The sequence below is a fragment of the Typopeltis vanoorti genome, chromosome 18, assembly GCF_054136105.1.
Source record: "Typopeltis vanoorti isolate ZY-2024b chromosome 18, IOZ_Tvanoo_1.0, whole genome shotgun sequence".
NCBI classification, from domain to species: Eukaryota; Metazoa; Arthropoda; class Arachnida; order Uropygi; family Thelyphonidae; genus Typopeltis; species Typopeltis vanoorti.
The window spans coordinates 63,509,630-63,534,482 of NC_143566.1; the positions used below are offsets into that span (position 1 = coordinate 63,509,630).

At 36.0% G+C, this 24,853-nt stretch overlaps 1 protein-coding gene across 1 annotated transcript in view; it reads left to right on the plus strand.

The window, feature by feature from the left end:
• LOC150096717 (kinesin-like protein KIF21A) overlaps positions 1-24,853 on the plus strand; it is a 753,433-nt gene that overhangs the window by 634,337 nt on the left and 94,243 nt on the right. The window contains exon 28 of the mRNA XM_090408696.1: positions 14,916-15,055. Coding sequence (XP_090264822.1) covers positions 14,916-15,055 — 140 coding nt within the window. The remainder of the gene's footprint in view (positions 1-14,915; positions 15,056-24,853) is intronic.

Consider the following 24,853-nt stretch of genomic DNA (forward strand, 5'->3'; position numbering starts at 1 on the left):
ACCACATTTAAATATTTTGGGAGTTCTGCTTAAGGCTGGTAATAAAAGCTAAATATTAGAAGAGTAAACATTTTTTAAAAAACATAATTAAAGATATTAATTCAGAAATTCATATAATCTTAAATAACATTATACTGATTTAAAAAAAAAAAAAAAATTAATGTGTTATCCTGATTAAACTTTCCTAAATTTTTGATATAGATATACAGTCATTATGATTCAAGTTAGGATGTTGAAGTAAGGCCTCTACACTTTCTACTTTCTTTAAATAAACGTTCAAATTTGTAGTGACATCTGTGTAGGAGGAGAGTCTTGGACCAAAGGATGTTGTACAAATTTGAATGTTTATTTAAAGAAAGTGTAGAGGCCTTACTTCAATGTCCTAACTTGAATCGTAATGACTGTATATCTATATCAAAAATTTGGGAAAGTTTAATCAGGATAACACATTAAATTTTATTTTATTTTTTTATCAGTATAAGGTTGTTTAAGATCATTAAATAACATCAGTAACTCAAAGTCAGTTACGAGCGAGGATCATCTTTTTCAAAAAATGCCGTGACAACAAGATAATTCCTAATTTCGGTAAGATTAAAGAAACCATTAAATCATATGGAGCTCATAATATTTACAGGAACACCAGTTTATCTTTAATCTGTAATCAACTCAAAGCTGCTAAACATGATCTGGCTATTAACATTCAGCTAGTTTCTGATCTCCGTATCTATATCTCCACAAACTTAGAACCACATCTTTCAAACGTATTTCTGGATGTAGCTAAACGCTCTTTACAACGTTCTTATAAAAAACAGAATCAACATCTAAACCACAAAATGTGATGTCCTTGTATCTAAACAAATCAAGCCTTTCCAAGTTCCAGATAATTGGATCATCAACGTATCCGGTCGGCCTTTAACCAATAATGAAACACTCATCCTCTCAAAAGGACATGATATGGAATCTTTTTTGGGACAATAGTCCCTAAAAAGATTCCATATCTAGATTTTATAGTTCATATCGAATGAAACATCATTCATCTGTCAAGTGAAAAAGCTAATGCTCTCCGTCTACAAGTTGCTTCTTCGCTACTTAAAACCAAGCTTCCTCCTTCGAACATATCTCCTTCTGAAAAGAAAGCTATACATTCCTTAAGAAACAACAGTCACCTCATCATTACCAAAGCTGACAAGGGAAAAGCGACAGTAATTATGGACTCTTCAAACTATAGAAGAAAACTTTCCCTTTTACTTCGAGATCACTCAACATACCAGGAACTCAATTACGATCCAACCAACAGACAACTGAAGAAATTAAATTCCCTTCTAGATGAGGTCATAAGTTTAGATGTAGACACTATTGAAAGACAAAAAACGCATTTTGCAAGGCCTCCCAGGTTTTATGGTCTACCAAAAATACATAAGACAGATATTCCTCTTCGCCCTATAGTGGATTGTATTGATTCTCCTACCTATCGCATAGCCAAATATCTATCTAAATTATTGAAGTCACACATTGGCAACTCACGCTCTTTTTTGAAAAACTCTTCTGATTTCTTAAATAAATTAAAAAACTTCTCTTTACAACCTACAGATCTTATGGTTGCCTTTGATATAGAATCTTTATATACGAATGTACCTCTCAAAGAGACTTTGGAATTACTAGCTGACATCTTCCCACAAGATATTATAAAACTATTTGATTTCGTAATGCACTCTGGATATTTCTTATGTCAAAATAAATTTTACAACCAAGTGGAAGTAACAGCCATGGGAAGTCCACTTTCTCCTGCTCTTGCAAACTTTTATTTAGAACATCTAGAAGAAGTCCTGTTCTCATCTATATTCCCTCAACCATCCTTTTGGGTTAGATATATAGACAAAATCTTTGCTATATGGCCTCACGACAGAGACGCCTTACCTTCCTTTTTAAGCAGTATCAATTCCTTACATCCTCGTATAAAGTTTACCATGGAAATTGAAAAAGACAAGTTATCCTTTTTAGACGTCCTTCTCATCCATTCACTTTCTGGTATTCTTACAACAATTTACAGAAAACCAACTTTCACAGGTCGTTATATTCTCAAAGAATCTGCTCATCACCCTTGTCAAAAAACAGGAGTCACAAAATGTTTAATCCGATGAGCCAAAACTAGCTGTTCAACTTCTCATTTATTACAGAAGGAACTTTCTACTATCAAACATCACATGAAACTAAATGGCTTCTCCAAAAAGAGTACACAACATCTTTTCGATTCTTACAAACCAACACAGAACAACCAAGATTCAATACGTCGAGTTCCAATTTCGAGAATTCTAAAGAAATATAATCTAACAGCCACCTATACACCTATTAACAAATTATCCACCCATTTTCCTTCATCTAAAGATAAACGCTCAACCTTGACTCTACCTGGTGTGTATCAAGTTCCTTGTAATTGTAATCTTTCTTACTTTGGACAAACTGGACGTTCCATAGAAAAAAGACTTCAAGATCATCAGTCATCAATTCAAGACAACAAACCTGAGAAATCTGGATTAGCTCAGCATGGATTAGAAACAAACCACAACATCCTTTGGTCCAAGACTCTCCTCCTACACAGATGTCGCTACAAATTTGAGTGTTTATTTAAAGAAAGTGTAGAGGCCTTACTTCAACATCCTAATTTGAATTGTAATGACTGTATATCTATATCACAAATTTGGGAAAGTTTAATCAGGATAACACATTAAATTTTTATTATTTTTTTTTTATCAGTATAATGTTATTTAAGATCATTATATGAATTTCTGAATTAATATCTTTAATTATGTTTTTTAAAAAATGTTTGCTCTTCTAATACTTAGTGATATGACATCACACGGCACGTTCTATGTATGAATGATCAATTGTTCATATTCCACTTTTTTTTTTATAAATTATTCCTATGTAGCCATTGAAGATGGTCTGTAATATTCAGACCGAAATATTTGGCAAATTAAACATTATTCTTGTGCTAACATTTATATATTTCTAATAGTAACCTAAAGCATGCCTTGGGTTACTGTAGCAGAGCTGCTATGAACAAACAACACATCACCCCCCCCCCCCTCCCCTCAATGTCAAATGATGTTTCATCTGGTGTCTTTCACACTATTCCTAGACTATAAATGATTGGAAAAGGGTTCTGTGGAGTGATGAATCATGCCTCAGAATGTTTCACTCTGATAGTCATGCCTGAATCAGGAGATTACCCAGCGAACAGTTCCAGCACAACTACATCATTCCAACTGTCTAGTTTGGAGGTGGCTTGTTTATGGTATGGGAATGTTTCAGTTAGATTGAGCTTGGTCTGTTGGTAGATGTGCCCAAAACCATGATGTTTGATGGCTACCTGGACAATTTTATGCTTCCGATGCTGTGGAAGTACTTGAGTAGTGACCCTTGCACGTTTAAGCATGACAGTGTCCATGCCTACCATACTGCACTGCATATCTGAAGCTGGTTTCCACAAAACAACATTGAAGTGTCGTACTGGCTGGCTCAGGATTCAGACCTCAACCCCATCAAACATCTTTGGACTCCAGACCACAGCAGCTATCATCAGCATCTGCTTTACATGAAAAATAAAAGAATATTCCTGTTGCAGTGTATCAGAAATTGGTTGCAAGCAGGCCACACAGGGTAGTTGCTGTCATTCATGCCAAAACTGGTCCCATTCAGTACTAGAAATTAAAATGCATTTTTTTTTTTTACCACAACTAGGTTCAAATATTTTTTTCAACATTGTGTATATTATATATAAAAAAGCATGCATGGTGTGTTGAATTTATCACCCTGAGATTTCCATAGGGTCAGAGGACTTGTGGAAGATTCTTCCTCATCCAACACACATGCGTGCGTGCGCACACACACACACAGCTCATGCCTGAAACTTTAGTATTTTCATTTTCGCTACACATGTAGACAATACATCCACCCACCACTCTACAATCAGAAAGCTTACTTCACATTCCCATGTTGTCACCCACTTTTTTTAAATAGATTGGAACTATTAGTGTTCACTTTCAGTCATCTGGAATACATCTCTCTGACTAAGCCATCTGAATAATGCAGTGTAGCCATTGCAAAACCTTTATTTATTATTATTAGTATTTAGAGAGACCTCTAGCGAGTCAGGAACTCATTGAGGGAGGCCATACTATTCGCACCAGCTGTCATACCTGTTCTTGAATTCATTCACGCTACTTGCATGCACACACACAACATTCAAAGGCAATCCATTCCAATCACGCACTACTCTATGAGAGGAAAATCTAGCCCTAATCCCCCATTCCTCCTTCTTGACAGCATTCATTCTCAATTTCCATGGATGCCCTGACGTCCTTTCTCCACTCTTCATTAAATGAAATATTTCATCTACTAAATTTCTATATAACCCTTTCAGAAGTTGTCTCATTCATATCACCCTTCTTTCTCCTATTTGCTAATGTCTGCAGCCTACAAATTCTCAGTCTGTTTTCATAATCTGTATTCTGCAATCCTGATATCATTTTTGACACCCTCAGTTTGCACTCTCTCCACTGTATCAGAATTTCCAGGAAACCAGACCTGCACACAATAGTCCAAGTGAGGTCTTATCAAGGCCTTGTAAAGAGACAGAATGACTTTCTTATCTTTACATGTCAAGGTTCGTTTCAGCATTGACATTATTCTCTGAGTTGTATGAGGGTGGTCTGAAAAGTTCTCAGCCTAACAATGAAAAAATTAATTTATAATTTCAAAATTATTTTTATTTTTCAATATAATCTCCCTTAAGACTAATACATTTATTCCAGCGATGCTCCAGTGCCATTATCCCATCCCTGTAGTGGTTCTCAGTAAGATCTGCAAAATATCCCTCTACAGTTGCAATCAGCTCTTGATTTGAAGAAAAATGCTGACCAGCAAGAAAGAATTTTAGTTTTGGGAAGAGATAGAAGTCAGAGAGAGCCAAATCTGGGGAATAGGGTGAATGTTCCAACAATTCATAGTGCAGATCCCTTAATTTTCCCATTGCCAAAACACCTTTGTGGGGTGGTGTTGTCCTGACAAAAGATGATTTTTTCATCTAGTCTGGTTAAAAGATCAGAATAATATTCCCCAGTTATTGTTTTACCTTTTTCAAGATAATTGATAAACAAAGTGCCTTTAGCATTCCAAAACACCGATGCCATGACCTTTCCTGCCGATTGAACCGACTTTGTCTTCTTTCGTGCTGATTAACTGGCTTCTGTCCACTGTTTTGACTGCTGTTTGGATTCTGGTCTGTAATGATGAATCCAAGTCTCATCCATAGCAATAAATCAACACACAAAATCAGTTTTATTCTTGTTAAAACACTCCAAGCGCTGTTCAGAGATTTTTATGTGAGTGCATTTTTGATCTACTGTGAGAAAGCGCAGCAAGACGGGTGCAATATATATCCTACACGTGCATATATATCCACGTGGAGGATATATATGCAAAATATAGCCTACACGTTCTTTTGAAATGCCTATGGTCTCAGCAATTTCACGCACTTTGACTCGCAGTCATCCAATACCATATCGTGCACTTGATAAATGATTTCTGGTGTTGTTACACTTTTTGGATCTCCTTCACGTGGATCATCGTTAAGGCTAGTATGGCCTTTAAACTCGGCAACCCATTTCTCAATTGTCGAAAACGAAGGAGAAGAGCCCATAAACTTTTGAGCTTCGAATGAATTTCGCTTGGCATTAAACCTTTTTTACAAAGAATTTTATAATTGCCTGATACTCAATTTTATCCATTTCAAGGGATACAGACAAGACTTTTGCTTCAGACAGCTGTATAAAACAAACTACTTGATAAAATGACTTGCAATTTCACATGGATGCTTATGACAGATGTGACTCAACTCAGAAAAAAAAAAATCGTACTGATAGTGTTGCCATCAATGGTCGAGGCCGTGAACTTTTCAGACCATCCTCGTATTTACAATTTTTGCTATATGACCCTTGAACATCAACTTCTCTCTACTAAAACTCCAAAATCTTTAACATAATCAGTTTCTTCAAGCATAATCCCACTAATATAATATGACATTGGATATCATATTATATCCAATCACATGATAGTGCATGACCTTAATTTATTAACATTGAAATGACAGCCCACATTCCAGCTTGTTCAAATCATTCTGCAAGTACTCTCTGCATTTCCTCATCACATCAGGAGTGCTGCATATCAGCAGTACTCCTGATTACCCTACTTATCTTTGTATCAGCAAATAGCTGTATGCCACCTCCTTCAAATCAGTGTCATTAATGTACAGATTGAGTAACAGTGGAGTAATGACTAATCCTTGTTGTACACCACTAGTTATCTTAAATCGCACCTCTTACACCCCCCCCCCCCTTCCATATACAACTTTTTTTGACATCTATCAGTCAGCCATCCTCTTATCCACACAATAGTTTTCCATGATGCATTCTGTCAAAAGAATTAGCAAAATCCAAATGTTCCCATTCTCTAACTCAATGGTAACATTATTATAGAATGTGAGCAAATTGCTAAAACATGATCTTCATTGAGTAAACCCATGCTGTTTGGGTTACATGTCAAAATTACACTGTCAAAATTACATATAGATAAAAATACGCTAAGAAAAAATTTTAATATTCACACCGAAGTTTTTTACTTTAGAGTTTTTAAATTTTTATGATTTATATTTATTTTCAGATAAGAGTTCCGTTAATTTTGTAATACTTTATAAGACCTACCTGTTGACTTTAATTCAATTAAAATATTATTGGTATTTTGTTGTCAAATTAAACACAAACTTTCTTAATATTGCAAAAATTACTTTTATTTTAAAAAATAATAAAAAAAAACAAACAAACACTAAGTTATATATAAGCTATACAACGTAAAAAATCCAATTGTCTATTAGATTCATAATTTTGTACAATATTTGAAATACGTTGCTTTAACGAAATGTACCTATGACGTCCTGGGTTTCGTTGACCAGTTAAATGCTGCAAATAGTTTGTATGTTGTAAAGATAATTCTTTAACAATGTTATCCAAAAATTTCCAAATAGTTGGATGGGAACACTGAAAGAGCGACTGAAGTCCATAGTGCCATCCTTCGATACAATTTGTAGTTCTAGCTATACAGTTGGCTGCGGAATGTCTATGGTTCCAAGTAGAAATATTGAATAGAGGTTGTCTATAAGTGCCATTCCTGAGCTGTCGACCTCGAATATATGTATGTTCGAAGTAAAGGAGAACTTGCTCGATTTGCTCATTATATTCGTCTAAATTAGAGAACAGATCAGCAACTTCTAAAAATGTTTCTAACACTTCTTCTTCTGGTAAAAGTGCAAGTGATTGTAACATTTTGATGTGTACTGCAAATGACTGATTGGATTCATATAGAGATTTTAGTCCACATTCATGTACTTTGCGTATAATAAATTGTGATAAGTGGAAAAAGCAGCCACCAATTTCGATGTTTTAAAACACGGTGCAGAAAGCATCCATTGCTGCTGTTTCAAAATTGGTCAAAATTTTTCGTGGTCGAGCTTGAGGAATTTTCTTCAGTAACATGTTCAGCATCTTCACGTATATTTTTTTCCTTTTTCCCTGGTAGAAGAGCCAGTAGACAAGGAAAAGCGACGCCAGAATCATATTGGACATGGATACTGTATAACTGATAATATATTTCTGGAACCACTTTAAATGTACCATCTGCTAGCCAAAAATCGTTAACTACAAGTTGATCTAGAAGAGTCTTGTGACCAATTAGTATTATACTTTCTGGATCTTCTGCCCCGGAATCATGAATAATCCATTTAGACTACTTCTCTGGTATTTCAAAACTTTTGTTATCTGGATTTGACAGAACGTTTCTGATTGTTTTAGCTTTGGATCTATTTAATTGCCTCGTCATGGAGCTCTTCTTCGGTATGCACATTTTTCAGATTCAAAAGTCCTATTAACATGACAGTGTTCTGAAGCCTCACAGATAATCTTGTTGTCTCTGGTATGGAGCAGCGATCGACAATGTAAAGTTCTAAACTTTGCACAACGCCAATGAATAGTTCTGATAGCAGTTTCACGGTGACAAACAAACTCAAATCCTTTGTAAATTATAATTTGACCACCTTTATTACTAATGCCGTACTCAAAATCAGCCATGGGTAAATTAAAAATTAATTTTAAAAAATTAATTACGAAATTTATTATGTTGCACGTTATACACTAGTTGTATTAAGAGTTACTTATATACCTTCACCCAAAATTCTTGGAAATTTTTGAGCACTTCATGGTGATTAACAATTGTCAATTGGTTTTACCTTAGGAAATTATTCCTTGTAAATCTGAGGTAACTACTAATTATGGTAGCTAATCACTACAGTCATTTTGAGTTTCCAACTCAACCACTCCCTAATCCCCTTGCCCAAATCTGCACTGGTGATTTACCCCTTGCTGGTTATAAATTTTGTACAATTTTTGGTAAATTTTATTTTATGTATAATTTCTTACTTGTGTATTTTTTCCTTTTAATTTTTTTCTTAGTGTATTTTTATCTATGTGTAATTTCTTCCCTGTGTAATTTCGTTCTCGTGTAATTTTTACAGTGTAATTTTGTCCTGACACGACTATTTGTTTAACCATGCTACCGGCCAAGACGTCAAAGTTATCATGGATGCGAATTGCATATTAAAATTGTTACATTGAAATATGACTTAAATTATTTAAGGAATTTACAATGTATACTGGAATATTAATTAAAAGAAATTTTAATAAATACTTCCTATATTTCGGCAATGTCACATTGCCATCTTCAGTGGGAACATACAACTACTACACGTGCACACAGGCACTACAAAAAGCAAATGAGGCAGAAGAGAGAAACTACTGTTGTTCCTAGAGTTCTAATGGCCCTCTAGTGGACTATATTGGGTTGTGTTGGGCTGATGTTCTCGTGATGCAAGCTTCCCAAATTTGGGGCATTCTCATGCACCCAAATTTGTTGAGGTTTGGAAAGTTTTTTTTAGAGCTGAGGCTGATTCTATGAACAATCTTTCATATTTAAACTTTCTGCAGTGTATTAATGTGGCTTTCTTCCAACGTAATCTGTGGCGGGTATCCAGAGCATGGTCTGCAAGCCCCTAGTGGTGAAACCATATGTAGTCTTTATGTTCCAAAATCCTGACATTTGCTGTCCTACCTGCCTGCTTGGCTCAAGTAGGACAGTTTACAGCTGCAAGGGACCTGGTATACTTCAGGTAGCTTTAGGGAAAATGGTTGACCTTTGGTGGAGCAGATAAGGGATGTCAATTTTTTATATGGTTTGTAACAAGAAGTTAGGCCATATTTTTTTAAGATTTTAGTTATTTTTTCTGAGGTGCCCCGATACATGGAATGGTGATGGATTTAGTGTAATCTTTGTTATGAGGGGGGGGGGTATCTGTTTTTAATGTTTTTTGGGGGTTGTAGCCATTGGCTAAGAAAGTATTAAGGATGTGGTTTAGTTCAGTGGTTAAGGCATTGTCATCTGAACAGATTAATTTTGCACTGTTATATAGTGTTTTTATAACCCCATATTGTTGTGAGGGGATGGGGGGATTGCTGGTGAATGTATCTGCCTGTATGGGTGGGTTTTCTGTAAACAGAGACTACACCAAGGATCCATCAGGCTAGTGAGTGATTATAGTGTCTAGGAAAGAGAGACTGTTGTTTTCCTCTTTTTCCAAGGTGAACTGGATTCTGGTGTGTTCGTTGTTTAAGTGTGTTAAGAAGGAGTGGAGTGTATCTGAGCCATGTGGCCAAATAGCAAACACATCATCAAAGTAGCGAAGCCAAACAGTGGGTTTTTGTGGTGCAGAGTTTAAGGCTTTCTCTTCAAAAGTTTCCATAAAGAAGTTGGCCAGGGGTGGGAAGAGTGGTGAATCAATGGCTGTCCCCCTCTATATGTTTGTAGAATTTTCCTTGCCAAATGAAATAGCCTGAGTTCATTTTGAACTGAAATATCGGGAGGAAATTTGTCTTGGATGAGCTCTAAGGTTTCCTTGAGTGGGACGTTTGTGAATAGGGAGGAGATGTCAAAACTGACCATTATGTCAGTATGTTGGAGTGAGAGGTTTTCTATGTTGGCTTTGAAGTGGGCTGAGTTTTTTGTGTGTGATGGTGTGTTGTCAGTATAGTGTGTGAGCACTTTGGCTAATTTGTATGTGGGGGAATCACTATGGGACGTAATGGCACATTTTGTTTGTATGTAGATATGTATAGGAGATTCTAAAGCAAGAACATCTGGTTTCAGTTTTCTTTGACATAGAAAATGCTTATGACATAGCCTGGAGATATGGCATATTAAAAGACAACTATAACCTAGGTTTCATATGACACCGTCCTGTATTTATTCTGTATTAATTAAAAACTTTCTGTCTGAGCAAACTTCCCCGGAAGTAAGCTATCTCAGCCATATCATCAAGAGCAGCATGTTCCCCAATGCTTTGTCAGCCAGGTGTTGCAAGGCTCTGCCAAGTTTGACACTTTTTGCTATCAAAGTTAACTCAATCACTGAATAGCTTCCCAATGTAGACAATGCTCTATATGTTGATTGACTTCACAATTTGCTGTCACTCTCATAGCATGAGGGTAATTGAAAGACAACTTCCGCAAGCAATTGATCATGTTTCTCTATGAGTTCTTAGTAATGGGTTCAGGTTTTCAACAGGAAAAAATGTGTCTGTGTACACTTATGTCAAAAATGCACTCTTCATCTAGATACTGAATTAAGAATGGCATAAACTGTTATTCCAGTAGCAAGAGAAGCCAACTTCCTTAGACTCATCTTTGACATAAAACTTACGTTCCTTGCACACATTCATCAACTAAGAGAAAAGTGCAAGAGAGCATTGATTCTCCTTTCTACTTTATCCTCTACTGAATGAGGTGTTGATCAATCTTCATTGCTTCATTTTTATTGGGTGCTTATACATTCAAAGCTGGATTATGAGTCTCAAGTCTATGGTTCTGCAAGGCAGTATAAGCTTGCAATGTTTGGATCCTATCCATCATCAGGGTATATGGATAGCTACTGGTGCATTTTACACATCACTCACTCACTCAGTCTTTATGTTGAAGTAAATGAACCAGCTTTATCACTTAGACGGAAACAGTTGTCTCTTAATTATGCCCTAAAAATAGTCTCTTCCAGAGCATTTTATGTGGACTAGTCTGTTTTCTCTGTGTTGGGAAGCTCAATATCACACACACACACACATCAAACTGCCATATGTTCTTTTGGTATGCTGTTATAGAGACTTTGCAAGCTGTTGGCATGTTTGCACTTCATTCTGCAACCTCTCACTTTGTTAACTACAGAAGTCTCATGCTCCGTCATCTGTCTACTACAATTATTTAATGCACATACAGCAGTCTGCTCTGATCCTAATGGCTTAGGAACTGATACTGTGGTGGCTGTGCTGCTGTGTTTCCTGACATTACCATCTCCAACCAGATCATATTGCAGTAATTATACAGCAGAGTTGCATGCCATTCAGCTTGCACTTGTGCATATAAAAGAAAACCACTACCAAAAGTTTAATTTACACAGACTCATTGAACTCTTTACAGGCTACCTCTCTTTCGATGTATAATCCACATCCAGTGCTGTATGAGGTGTTATGCCTGTTATACAAAATGAAGCCCCTTAATTTTGATGTTCAGTTATACTAGATTCAAAGTCACACTGGGAAATCAGACTGCAGATGCAGCTTCTAGATCAGGACACACTTTCTCAGTTTGACAGTACCATATATAGACTACAGACAGTTTATGAGATCAAAAGCTAATTGTTGCTCCATGGCAGGAAACATTCTTATCTTACATTGCATTCTTATTTACTGATGACCCTTCCATGTGTGAAAAATGCAATACACTTACTATGTGTCATATTCTGGTGGAGTGCCAGCACTTTACATGAGAGAGGAAAGAAATTTTTACCTATGTAGCCAAGCCACATACACTCAGGCAGATGTTATCAGACTCAGACAGATTGCATGATGTGTTTAACCTTCTACAAAGAATTAATTTGTACAAACACATTACTTTAATTTTGATTATATCTAGATACTGCACTGCTTTAACTTAATTTTTGTACATATTAATTACTAATTCTTCTTTGACTGTTACTATACTGTACTGCAATAACCTTTGCTGTAATTTTGTTTATATGTGGATACTGCATTGCTAAGCTTAATTTTTGAACATGTATATTGTTACTAATTTTTATTTGACTATTTATGTACTGCTGTAATTTTATTTATATGTGTGTATATGCTGCATTGCTTGGCTTGGTTTTTGTACTTAAATAGCAAAAGACAAACAAGTAAACAATATGTATGTGTTGCTATAATATTTGCAGTAATTCTATTTATATGTAGATACTGCATTGTTTAAACTTAATTTTTGTGCATGCGTAATGTTTACTAATCTCTCTTTGAATGTTCATGTAACGATGTAACCTTTGCTATACTTTTATTTATATGTATATACTGCATTGCTTGGCTTCATTTTTGTACATGCATATTGTTTACTAGTATGACTTTGACTATTTATGTATTGCTGTAACCTTTGATATGGCACAGTATGACCTTTGCTGTTCTTGCATCAATAAACAATTAACTGCCCGACCAACCTTCTTTCAATCTTTGACCTTCTCTTCAGAAAGATTTTAGTAGTGCTATCATCATCATCATCCCTGTGTCCAGGGGCGTGCCCGTAGTGTCTGGCACCTGTGTGCAAAACTTTAGTTGGCACCCCTATCCCCCCTACCCAATAAAAAAATCACTTTAAAAAAACGTTTTTTTTTTTAAAGCATTTCCTCCTGTTTGGTGCCTTTTCTATCCTGGCACCTGTGTGCATTGCACACGTTGCCGGCGCACCCCTGCCTGTGTCTGAGGCACATCCGAAAAAATATCCAGAATCTTAAAGAAATACAATCTGTGCACCACAGTCAAGCCCTACTTAAAACTAGCTATCCTTATCTGCTCCCCTAACAGATCTCAGTTTATATCCTAGGATGCTGACATGTGTCCATAGAGGATGCCTTATCTTGTTAGGACTGTAGTCTTTCATCCATGTGTTTCAGTTAATTTTGCGCTGTGTGTGTGTGTGTGTGTGTGTGTGCGCGCTACATCTAATTTTGTACTCCCTGACGATGTCTCTGTAACTGAGATTGAAATATTGAAGCATTAAATACCATTTTTAATTGTTTCCTAGTGCTGTTTCACTCCATTATACTTTTATCATAAGTTTTTCCAAGCATTTAAGCCTTAACAGATAAATATATTTATTTATTTATTCATATTTATTTTTATCCTTCTTTGATCACTTCTAATTTCAAATCCCCTGTATACTCTTATTGTGAACCTTGTGTGTGAATGCATCGCTATCAACAGGCATTAAGAACTTTTTTCACGTGCATAAATTCACTTTGCAAGTCAATTTATGCATTTTATGTTGAAACATGTTTGTGATGACTGGTCCATCTCCTGAACAGATATCTAGCAGGCACTTGACATTATTATTAGCTTTGGTAATCGAAAATTTCCCCGAACATTTCTGGAATTATGCCTGGAATTTATTTTCTGCTTTGCTGTTTAGATCTCCAGCAAGATCTGCTTTTCAGTTTTTGCCAGCTGATTTCTTTAATGATTCAAAATGTTTCTTCACTTCTTCCTTTCTCTGATTACTATTGCCTGAATATGACATATTTACTATTTATCAGAATCTCATCTGTTATCATCTTTTTTGTCTATGAGATTAATTACATCTGTATGGTACTTCTCTATTCTGCCAATTTGACTTCTTTTCCATTGAGGCTCATTATATTAATGATACCTATCTTCATTTCTTCTGATATTGTTTGTTACACTAATTTTTATTGTTCACCCTGATTTCTCAACAAAAACATCTGGAGCCTTATTTATCTGGATATACCCTGATCAAGCATAAAATTTCATGCTGTATAATCATGTTTGTTTCCTATATGAGCCAGTACAGAATATAATTTTATTGGCTAAGTCCAAAACTGCAAGCACTTCCTTGTTTGTTCAGTACTAGTGGATACCTACTAATGGGAGTCATAATGGGAAGGTGAGGATTGGACATTAGGTCAGAAGCTGTAGCTCTCTGTATTTCCTAAAGACTGTAGATGTCTCCTCCCAGTTATATCCAGCTTTGATCATTAAGTGTCCTGCATTGGATGCCTTATCCCTGAAATACCAGATTTTTTATTCAGAACTGCACTCATATGGTGTCAGCATATGATCCAAAATTCCATAAAAACAAAAATGACTATGTACATTATACATGTAATGGGAGGGGGTGGAGAGAATACTTTCATTGTTTTTCATAAAGTAATGAAGCAGACAAAGCTTGTTATAGGTCTATTATAATAGTAGAAAAACAAATGTTATTTATGCAGGACTGTTTATAATGAGTTTATAACCTTCTGATGCCTTACCTACGTAAAATTCACTTTCACTTACAAACCATTCATTAATTGTTCCTTTGCTTTTTCTTAAGAGTTTGCTATTTAAGTAGCCTGAATTTGGAATAAAGCAGCAACTCTGTGTACTGATGTCAGAATTACTGCTTTATTCAGAAAATATAATGAAATTCTCTATTAATATATAGTATTTATATTTTTCATTGGCAGTATTGAATTTGCTTTATATGTGTAGGTTTGATAATTGTATTTTAAAACCTTTAAAACCATTTACTGTATTTATGCTGATCATCTCCTCACCATTTCATATAAATTAAGAGATATATTTCAATAATGGTTCTACTCATTAGTTAGTTGAATACCTATAAATTATTAAATTCTTATAATTTAATTGAAAATTTCTTTTTCAGTGGAAATATAACTGCTTTTACAGGAAAATCTACCCATAGTGCATTTTCTCCTATAATGTGTACTCATGTTGCTAAGGGACACAAAAAAGCAGTTCTTTGTGTTGAAGCTACTGATGATGTACTGTTTAGTAGTTCTGAAGGTAATTATTATTTAATTTCTTTTGTAGAATGAATTTATTTAGTGTGTCTTCATTTTCATATATTATTGGCTGGTCAGACCAAGGTTAACACAAGAGAATTTTTCCATTATATTGTGAGCAAGAGAAAGAATAATTAATGCATGTTGACAGTAGTGGATAGTCATGGCATCAGAATAACAGTTGCAAAGGATATAGTGGAATTATTGAATGACTCTTTTTTATCAGTGTGCATCATATTCATATAAATTACTATTGGGTTAAAAGTTAATAAAGTTGTAGAAATAGATGGCATATCATCACGTATTATTATTATTACGGGCAGCCCCAAGGAGTCCTTAGACTCATCGAGGGAGGCCTAACATCATTTCAACATTCACACAGTATCTATCATACTTCACCTTGAACTCATTCACAGTCATGGCACCCACAACAGACTCTGGCAGCTTATTCCACTCATTTACCAGTCTCCAAGTAAAAAACCTAGCTCTAACACCCTTGCTAACCACACTCTTACCAAGCTTCCATGGATGGCCCCTAGTCCTCCCACCACCAGTCCTATTCTCAAAAATATCTTCTGAATTAATCTTATAGAAACCCTTCAGCAATTTGAATGTCTCAATCACATCACCAATTTTCTGCCTATCAACCAATTTCTGCAGCCCACAAATCTTCAACCTGTTCTCATAAGGTTCATTCCATAGACCTGCTATCATCTTGGTCACTCGTTTCTGGATCCTCTCCACACCTCCCCATCAAGAAGAAACCCTGGCGCCCATATCTGGGCACAGTAGTCTAGATGGGGTCTTATCAAGGTTTGATACAGAGGAACAATAACCTGTTTGTCTCTGCTCGTTAAAGTGTTTTGCAGCAACCAAGTGATTTGATAAGCTGATTTTGCCACTTTTGCGATGTGTCCCCTAAACTTCAACTCCCTATCCATCAATATTCCCAAATCCCTGGCCTCGTCAATCTCCTGGAGTACAGTTCCACCAATGTGATATACTGCTGCTAATCTTTTCACCCCAAAATGCCAAACCTTACATTTTTCCACATTAAATTGACATCCATTCTCCTTAGCCCAGTCCTCCAAACTATCCAAATCATCCTGCAAAATTTTGACATCCTGAGCATTCACTATTGCTCTACCCAACTTTGCATCATCTGCAAACAGATGCACAGTTCCTCTCAGATCCTTCCCTATATATCGTTAATGAACAAATTAAACAGTAGTGGTCCAAGAACAAAACCCTGCGGCACACCACTAGTCACAGGCCGTCTTTTGAACTCTACCCATAAATAAACTACTCTCTGATATCTCTCCATATCCATTCTTATATGCTGCAGTTTACTGAGTAGAATTCCATGTTGTATCATATCAAAGGCTTTAGCAAGGTTCAGTAGAATCACTGTAAACCCTTTACCCTTATCCAGTTCAACTGTCACTGTGTTATAGAACGTGAGCAAGTTACTGAGGCATGATCTACCCTTCACAAAACCATTCTGTCCCCCATACGGTATACCATTTTCATCTATCCAATCTTGTGTTTTCCTCTTGTCTATTTTCTCCAAGACCTTGACAACAATTCCTGATATGCTGATCGGCCGGTAATTTTCGACAGCAGTCTTGGAACCTCCTTTATGCAATGGAACTATTTTCCCCTCTTTCCACCCCTATTGGTATTCTTAAGTAATGTGCACAACAGTTAGTTATGCCCTTGACCTTGTTATTTAATGAAAGTCTTGCAGTGGGTGCTTCCTAAGGAATGGAAAGAAGGCAAAATAATACCACTCCATAAGCATCTAGGACAGAAGTTTGTAATTATAGACCAGTCTATATAAATGCACTTGTAGTCAAGGTATTGAAGAGATTGGTTAGGAATAGAATACAGGATTGGGTTGATGTACATAGCATTCTTTATGATGGTCAGCATGGATTTCTAAAGAGTAGGTCTTGTGTTAACAATTTACTTGCATTTTATAATAAGGTAATGAGTGTGTTGGATAAGGAAAATCATATACAGAGAGATTCTTAGAGTTTGCAAAAGTGTTTGATAGATTACCACATAACAAATTAGTATACAAGGATGGGAATAGATAATATATTTAGATTAGTTAAATGAATTGGAGATTGGTTCTCTGAAAGATACCAGTAAGTTGGGTATGATGGAGCAGTTTCTCAAAAAAAGGAGCGTAACTAGTGGCATGTCACAGGCTTCTATTCTTGGTCTGACCAGTGCTTCAATGTTGCAAAGTTGGACAAAATTATAACTAGCACTACTGATGTTAATTCCCTTCAGGAAGATTTCAATAGACTTTTGACTTAGACAAAGGAGTTAGGTTGTAGTTTTAATGCAAGTACTAGATGTTGCATTTTGGAGTGCATAAATATAAGGCTGTGTACTACATTGATGGTGCCATACTGCAGGAAGTGGATGAGATTTGAAATTTCGAAGATGTTTGAAAGTAGACTAAAGTATAGAGGGCACATTGTAAGTGTTGCAAAGACTGTACATTGTTGTGCTGCTATGATAAGAAGTACTCTAACATGTAGGGATAAGGAAGTGGTGGTGCCACTGTATAAAGCACTGGTCAGACCTCACTTGCATTATTATGCTGAAATTTAGTCATCTGGTTTTCACTGTGATGTGGAAACATTGGAGAGAGTCCAGAGACGAGTGACTAAGACAATATTAGTACTTTAGAATGCTGGCTATGGAAAGAGGGTTGAGGAAATGTGGATTACAGAGTTTGGTGGATAGGAGGAAAAGAGGTGATATGATACCAACATTTAAGTTAGTGAGAGGATTTTATTGGATTAATCCAGATGGGATTACATAAAGAGTAGAAGGTGAGAGGAGAAAATCCAGAGGCTGTCCTTAGAAGTTATGTAAGAGTGTGGTGAAAGGAGGTATGAGGAGTAGATTTTTTTCATGGAGAATTGTCAGTGAATGGAGCACATTACCAGAATGTGTTGTTAATGCAAGGAGTATTAAGAATTTTAAGATTTAGTATGATAAATATGTTGTCATTTGAATGAACTTCCTACAGTGAGTCTGCCAACTCCATGGAGGGTGCAATTATAATAATAATAAAAGTGATGAGTTTGTAGATTTTTTGACCAAAAAACAAATGTGATAAATGGCACTGGATTTAATAAGCTGTGATTAATATACATAGTTAAACCAGCTAGTTTTGCCACATATGCTAGTGGCTTCTTCTGGGTTAGGAAGAACCAAAAAATGCAATGAGGAGTAAATATACTCCTCATTACATAGAAGTAAATGGTTCATGAATACTTCATGAACCATTACATAACTAAAACTGAGCATGTAGGAACCATTACACAAAAAGTAAAAAAAAAAGCATGGAAACTGGCACTGGTTATTCATTGTTCAGTAGGTAAGCCTGATAGTTGGGAGAAAAGTTAGTCTAATGTGTGGAAATATCTAATGACTTCCAAATATTACATAAAATTATTCCTTGGTTTCTATTGACTAGATATCTGTAGTGGACTCTTTGATGTTGCAGACACTGAAATTGTCTTCTATGTAAGGCATAGAGCTCTTGTTCCATTCAGTATTGTGGAGAATAGTTTAGGAGACATGGAAAGTTAGGCCTGAGCTGAGCTCTCTTCTCTGTTGTTATTAATGTCTTCAGCATGCTCTTTTTTGTGCTTGTTGGAGCAGTTGTAGTTCTTAGGTGAACTTAACAGAGCTCATATAGTAACAATGGGCTTGAAAGCTACTCTTATGCCATGAGATGAGTCTCCATAGTTCAGTCAGTATAGATGAAGTCCTTTGGTCAGAAAGACCTGAGTTCTATTCCTCTCCATGATGTGAGGAACCCTTATCTGGTCTCTTTTAATGAAAGGTGAGTTAACCAGTCTTATATAGAGGTAGGGGATTTTTCCACCTGTAAACCTGGGTTTTCATTCCCAAGAACAAGCAAACCAGCCCCATGAACACACAGATTACAGTTAGAAATACTTAAGAAATAGTCCCTCCCAGCCATGAGCTTTATTCGTCAGCTATGCTGGTCGTGGTCGTTCGGTGTATGCATTAGTACAAGTTTACGCTGCTTTGCCTGTCACTATTGTTGCGCTACCGCACAACGCTATTGCGCAGTTGAAAGGCGACATTTCACATAACCTTTCAGTGAATTTTTGTTCGGCCTACTTCAGTTGCGTGTGTGTAACATATTTTTAGAAATGGAAGGAAATAACATACATTACCAGCATGTTTTGCTTTTTTATTTCAAAAAAGGCAAATGAATTGGGGAGGCCCATAAAAAAAATATGCAGCATATATGGGGATGGTGCCTTAACAGAACACGTATGCCAAAAGTGGTTTGCCAAATTCCGTTCTGGAGATTTCGACGTCAGTGATGCTCCTCGCACCGGTCGCCTGACCGGGGTTGATTCGAGTGTTGTGAAGGATATCGTCGATAAAAATCCATCACAAACAGTGCAGGAGATTGCTGCAGCACTGAAAATATCCCATACAAGCATTGAAAAACCATTTGCACAAGCTAGGATATGTTTCAAAACTCAATGTTTGGGTGCTGCATGAATTGACTAAGGCCAATATAACTGCTTGCATATTCATCTGTTATTCGCTGCGACATCGCTAAGAAAACGACCCATTTTTGAAGCAGATGATTATGGGAGATGAAAAATGGGTCGTGTACAATAACGTGATACATAAAAGATCATAGGGATACAAGAGCAAACTGCCACAAACAACCTCAAAAGCAGGATTGCATCCAAAGAAGATCATGCTCTCTGTGTGGTGGGATTATAAAAGTGTTGTCCACTACGAGGTGTTACCGTCAGGCAGAACGATTGATTCAACTGTCTATTGCTCACAGTTAATGCGACTGGCCCATGCAATTAGCAAAAAACGTCCTAATTGGCAAATCGGAAAGGAGTTGTCTTTCACCATGACAACGCCAGATCTCACACATCATTAACAACCCAGAGTAAATTGTTACATCTTGACTGGGATGTTTTGCCACATCCCCCATATTCACCGGACCTGGCACCTTCCGATTACCACTTATTCTGATCGTTGCAGAATTCTCTGAATGGGAAAACCTTCGCTAATGAGGAGGCTGTCAAAATACACCTGGTTCAGTTTTTCGTCAGTAAACCTCAGGAGTTTTATGAACACAGCATAATGAAGTTGGTGGACAGATGGCAAGAGGTCATTGATAAAGAGGGTCAATATATAACTGACTAGCATGTATTGTATATATTAAATAAAATGTGTTTCATTCCACTCTGAAAACTGAACGAACTTATTTGCCAACCCAATATAGTCCTTAATTTTTCCAATATATGGTGCAATGAAGAGAAATGTAGGTAACAACCTGTATGAGTGGGCTTATAGCATATGTAAGCCCACTTCTTAATTGTTGAGCAATGGATAATCTAAGAAAATGGCACAAAGTATACTATGCGCTACTTGTGCTGCACATCAAATTCCTGACATTTGCTACAGAGCCTCGGTTTGCATCCATTATATCGGTAGACTTTCTAATAAGCCCATTGTGTGCATTGAAATACTTTTATACATGTTGCACAGTAAGTCCATGGTATTAAATTTCTAGAATTGTTAGCTTATCTAACTCTCATTTAAAAAATATTTATTACAAGAAATGGAGTTTTAATTGGTCATAAACAAAATATAAAAATATACAACAAAACACTGATTAGCTTTACTATTAAAGACAGGTGACTTCTTGAGTGTAAATAAAGATGACAAGCGGAAAAAAGTACAAATTATCATAAAAACTGAACAAAACCAACATAGTTTTAACAATCAGAAGATGATTAGATGAAGAAGATTGTTTTTTTTCGGAATTGTTTGGAGATGATTAGCTGAAAAATTGACCACATGAAGTTCCTAGTTTTTCTCTGACGTGTTCTGTGTGTGGAAAATATGACATCAACAAACATCCTGACTTTACAATATTTCATGTTCTTTTGGCCTTGCTTACATAGGACAACCATCTAGAAGTATAGAAATTAGACAAAAAGAGCATATTGGTGATGTTAATAACAGCAGAGAAGACAGCTCAGGCTTAGCTTTCCACTTCTCCCACACTCACCATAATATTGAATGGCACAAGAGCTCCATGCCTTATGTAGAAGAAAACTTCAGGGCCCTCAACATCAAAGAGTTAATGATGGTTATCCACACACAGGGCACACTCAAAAGAAACCAGCGAATGATTTTGTGATATTTAGAAATCACTTATTAGATCTTTCCACACATTAGAGTAACTTTTCTGCCAACTATCAAGCATACCTACTGAACAATGACTGACCTGGGCCAGCTTCTACTCTCCATGTTTAACATTTTGCATAATGGTTCATGTTTACCACTTATTGTATTTTTTTGTTCTTCCTAACCTGGAAGAGGCTGCTAGCATACATGGCAAAACTAGTTGATTTAAATCTATATTATCATGACTTATTAAACCCAGTGTCAGTTATTATTTGTCACAATAATCCAAACAAGTTTTGATTTAAATATTCTTATTTGTGTTTTATTATTTACTTTCTCTTTTTTTTATGGTAATCCTATGCATCCGAAGTTGTTCAATTTATATAGTGATTAGTACCATGGATTGGCAGAAAGCTGAGAAGAAAGAATCATCATCAAATTCCTGAGATGTACCCACAAGGATATGATAGTTCTGCAAAAAAAATTTACATCATTACTAATTTCCTATCTACAATTTTCCTCCAAATTGGTCTGTTACCTGTCAAGACTCCAACATTATCAGATCTTATATTTCTATCTTCTAAGGCACTTTTTACCATATAAATCCACCTATATCTTGGTCTTCCTCTGGGTCTTTTTCCTGCTAATCTAGCAGAGAACACTTGTTTTGCTAATCTCTTTCCTCTGCCATTCTGTTTAAGTGACCATACACCTGAGATTAGCACTGTTAACACATTCCTGGATGCTAACAATATTAAGTTCTTTCCTAATATCCTCGTTTTTAATATGATATTGCCATTGATGCCATCCATATAAATTTATTCAGTTCACTTCCTACCATATCAGCTTTGTTGATTCTGTTGTCTATTTTCATACCTGTCAATTTCAATTTACCATCTTCACTAAAAATCGTGCCTAAGTAGCTGAAACGTTTTACTTGTTCTATAGGTTCTCCATTCAAAATGCAGTTGATATACTCAATGCTTCTGCCTATTTTCATTATCTTTGTCTTATTATTGACCTTCATACAAATCTATTACAACAGTTATTCAATTTAGTCACGGAATCTTGCAGACTACTAGTGGATTTATTTAGAAGTATAACATCATCTGCATAAAGCAGAGAGCTGACATTAACATCTCCAATGTTGATATCAGGTTTAATACCGCTTTCCTTCATAATGTGATCCATATAGATAATGAATAACAGAGGGGATAATGTACATCCTTGTCTGACACCAGGTTTAACATTAAACTATCTTCCTGTACTTTCAATTCCAACTGCTGACATACAACTCAAATAAAGTAAAGACTAAGTATTTCTTGATATAATGCCCCACTTGACAACATACAACTGTAGGGTTTTGAATAGCTTCTCTCTTGGCACCTCATCTACAAAACTTAAATACAGATATTTGTTATATTCCCATGACTTCTCAACTATTTTTCGTGAAGTGAAAATCTAATCCTCTATTTGTTGAAAGTTTATTTTTCACTAGGTTAGACTATAATAAATTTAGTTTAATCCTTTATCCCAGTGAGAGCAAACAAAGTTTGCGCCTGAAAATATCTTCAGGACTGAATATAGTGTTGTACTATCTTACCTGGGTAAGTAGTGCAACACCAAGGCAACTCGTAGCAAAGGTGGAGCAATTTGTGGAAAACTTTGTAACTTCAATAAAGGATGAGAACAGTTTTGTTGTGATCTTGTGTGTTGGTTATAGGAGGGATGGGGGGGGGGGGGGCATTCAGTCCTGAAGATATTTTCAGGTGCAAACTTTGTTTGCTCTCACTGGGATAAAGGATTAAACTAAATTTATTATAGTCTAACCTAGTGAAAAATAAACTTTCAACATCTTTCTCTAAATCCAGAGTAATTTAAAAAAAGGTGGCAAACCTTTTGGCAACTCCTATAAGTAAAGATGACCTTGCTACTGCTTCTGCCTGGTATCTCCAACTCTGGGCCTGGCTCCCACTGAAGAGACCTCAATAAAGGTCGAAACTAGTCTGGGTAGTGGCCAATCCCTTAATGCATAACAGTATACATATCCACAAGGAGATGTGTTTTGCATTATGGGAGATACCGGGATAGGAGTGTTGGTAGCTTGCTCCACCTTTGCTACGAGTTGAATATAGTACAACACTATATTCAGTCCTGAAGATATTTTCAGGTGCAAACTTTGTTTGCTCTCACTGGGATAAAGGATTAAATTAAATTTATTATAATCCTCTATTTGGTTTGCATTCAGCTTGTTCTTCACCAAGCTTCTCTTCCACAATCCTTCTCAACCGTGTCTCAAGTATATACTGGCAAAAATCTTACCAGGAACATTCAGTAGAGAAATACCTCTGTAAATCTCACATTCAGTTTTATTTCCCTTTTTATATATGTATACTGTGGGAGCTGTACTTCAATCATCTGGAATTCGTCCCTCTGTCCAGGCCTTCTGAACTATGCAGTCCAGCCACTGTAAGAGTTTTATATCTCCATACTTGAGCATTTCTGGTCGAATATCATCTATTGCAGCTGCCTTTCCACATTTCAGCCTTTTCATTGCTTTTTCTACTTCAAGTATGGATATCTATTCCTGATTGCATGTCTGGTGACCACAATGCTGTCATCACTGCTTGTTTCATTTAGCAATTTTTCAAAGTAATTACTCAATACATCAAAGATATCTTTTTCTCCAGTTTTTATGTCACCTTTATAATCTCTAATTCCTTTTACAGTACTCTTCCCTCCATTTCTGAGCTTCTTCAACAACCTCTGGAATATCTTGCCACCTTCTTGATATTTATTTTGTATATTCTTACTAAAATCTTCCCATGACTTTTGTTTATCTAGTTTTACACAGTGTTTAGCTTTCTTACATTTGTCTCTGTATTCTCTAAGAGCACATGCTGACTTATTTGCCAGGAACTTTTGATATGCTTTCTTCTTTTCCTTTACTGCCTCTTTAACTTCCTGTTTCCACCATGGAGTTCTGATTTTTCTATCCTTGCAAACAACCTCCCTAATGCCTCTCTGGCTGAATCAGTCAATGTTTTCTTCTGGACTTGCCACTGAATCTCCAAGGTAACCTTGGTTCCTGTCTCAAACTCTTTCATTTTTTATTCAATAATGTTTGTGTATTTTAGTCTACTGTTCACATCCAATAGCTCGTCAACTTTTATTTGCTTTACAACTTTCTTACATGTTCTTCTTTTCTATATGAAATTCAATTTTATCCTACTCAAGACTAAATGGTGATAATTTCCAATTTTAAATCTTCTTCTTTAAGCTCTAGTGTCCTGCACCAGAGAGAAAACATCACTAACAACGATAACATAGTCAATAAGACTTTTCATATTCCTTGTCTCATCTTTCCATGTGAATTGTGCCCATTTTTGTGTTGGAACATTGTGTTAATAATAACCAGTCCGTGTCCTTAGCAGAAATTCAACAGGTATTTGCCATTATTATTAGCTTTGCTCTTTTCTCCAAATTGAGAAGAAAGAAAAGACTTCTTAATGTTGGCATTTAAGATCTGTACATTTTACTGTTAAAAAATTCATATGAAGGATGAACTGCA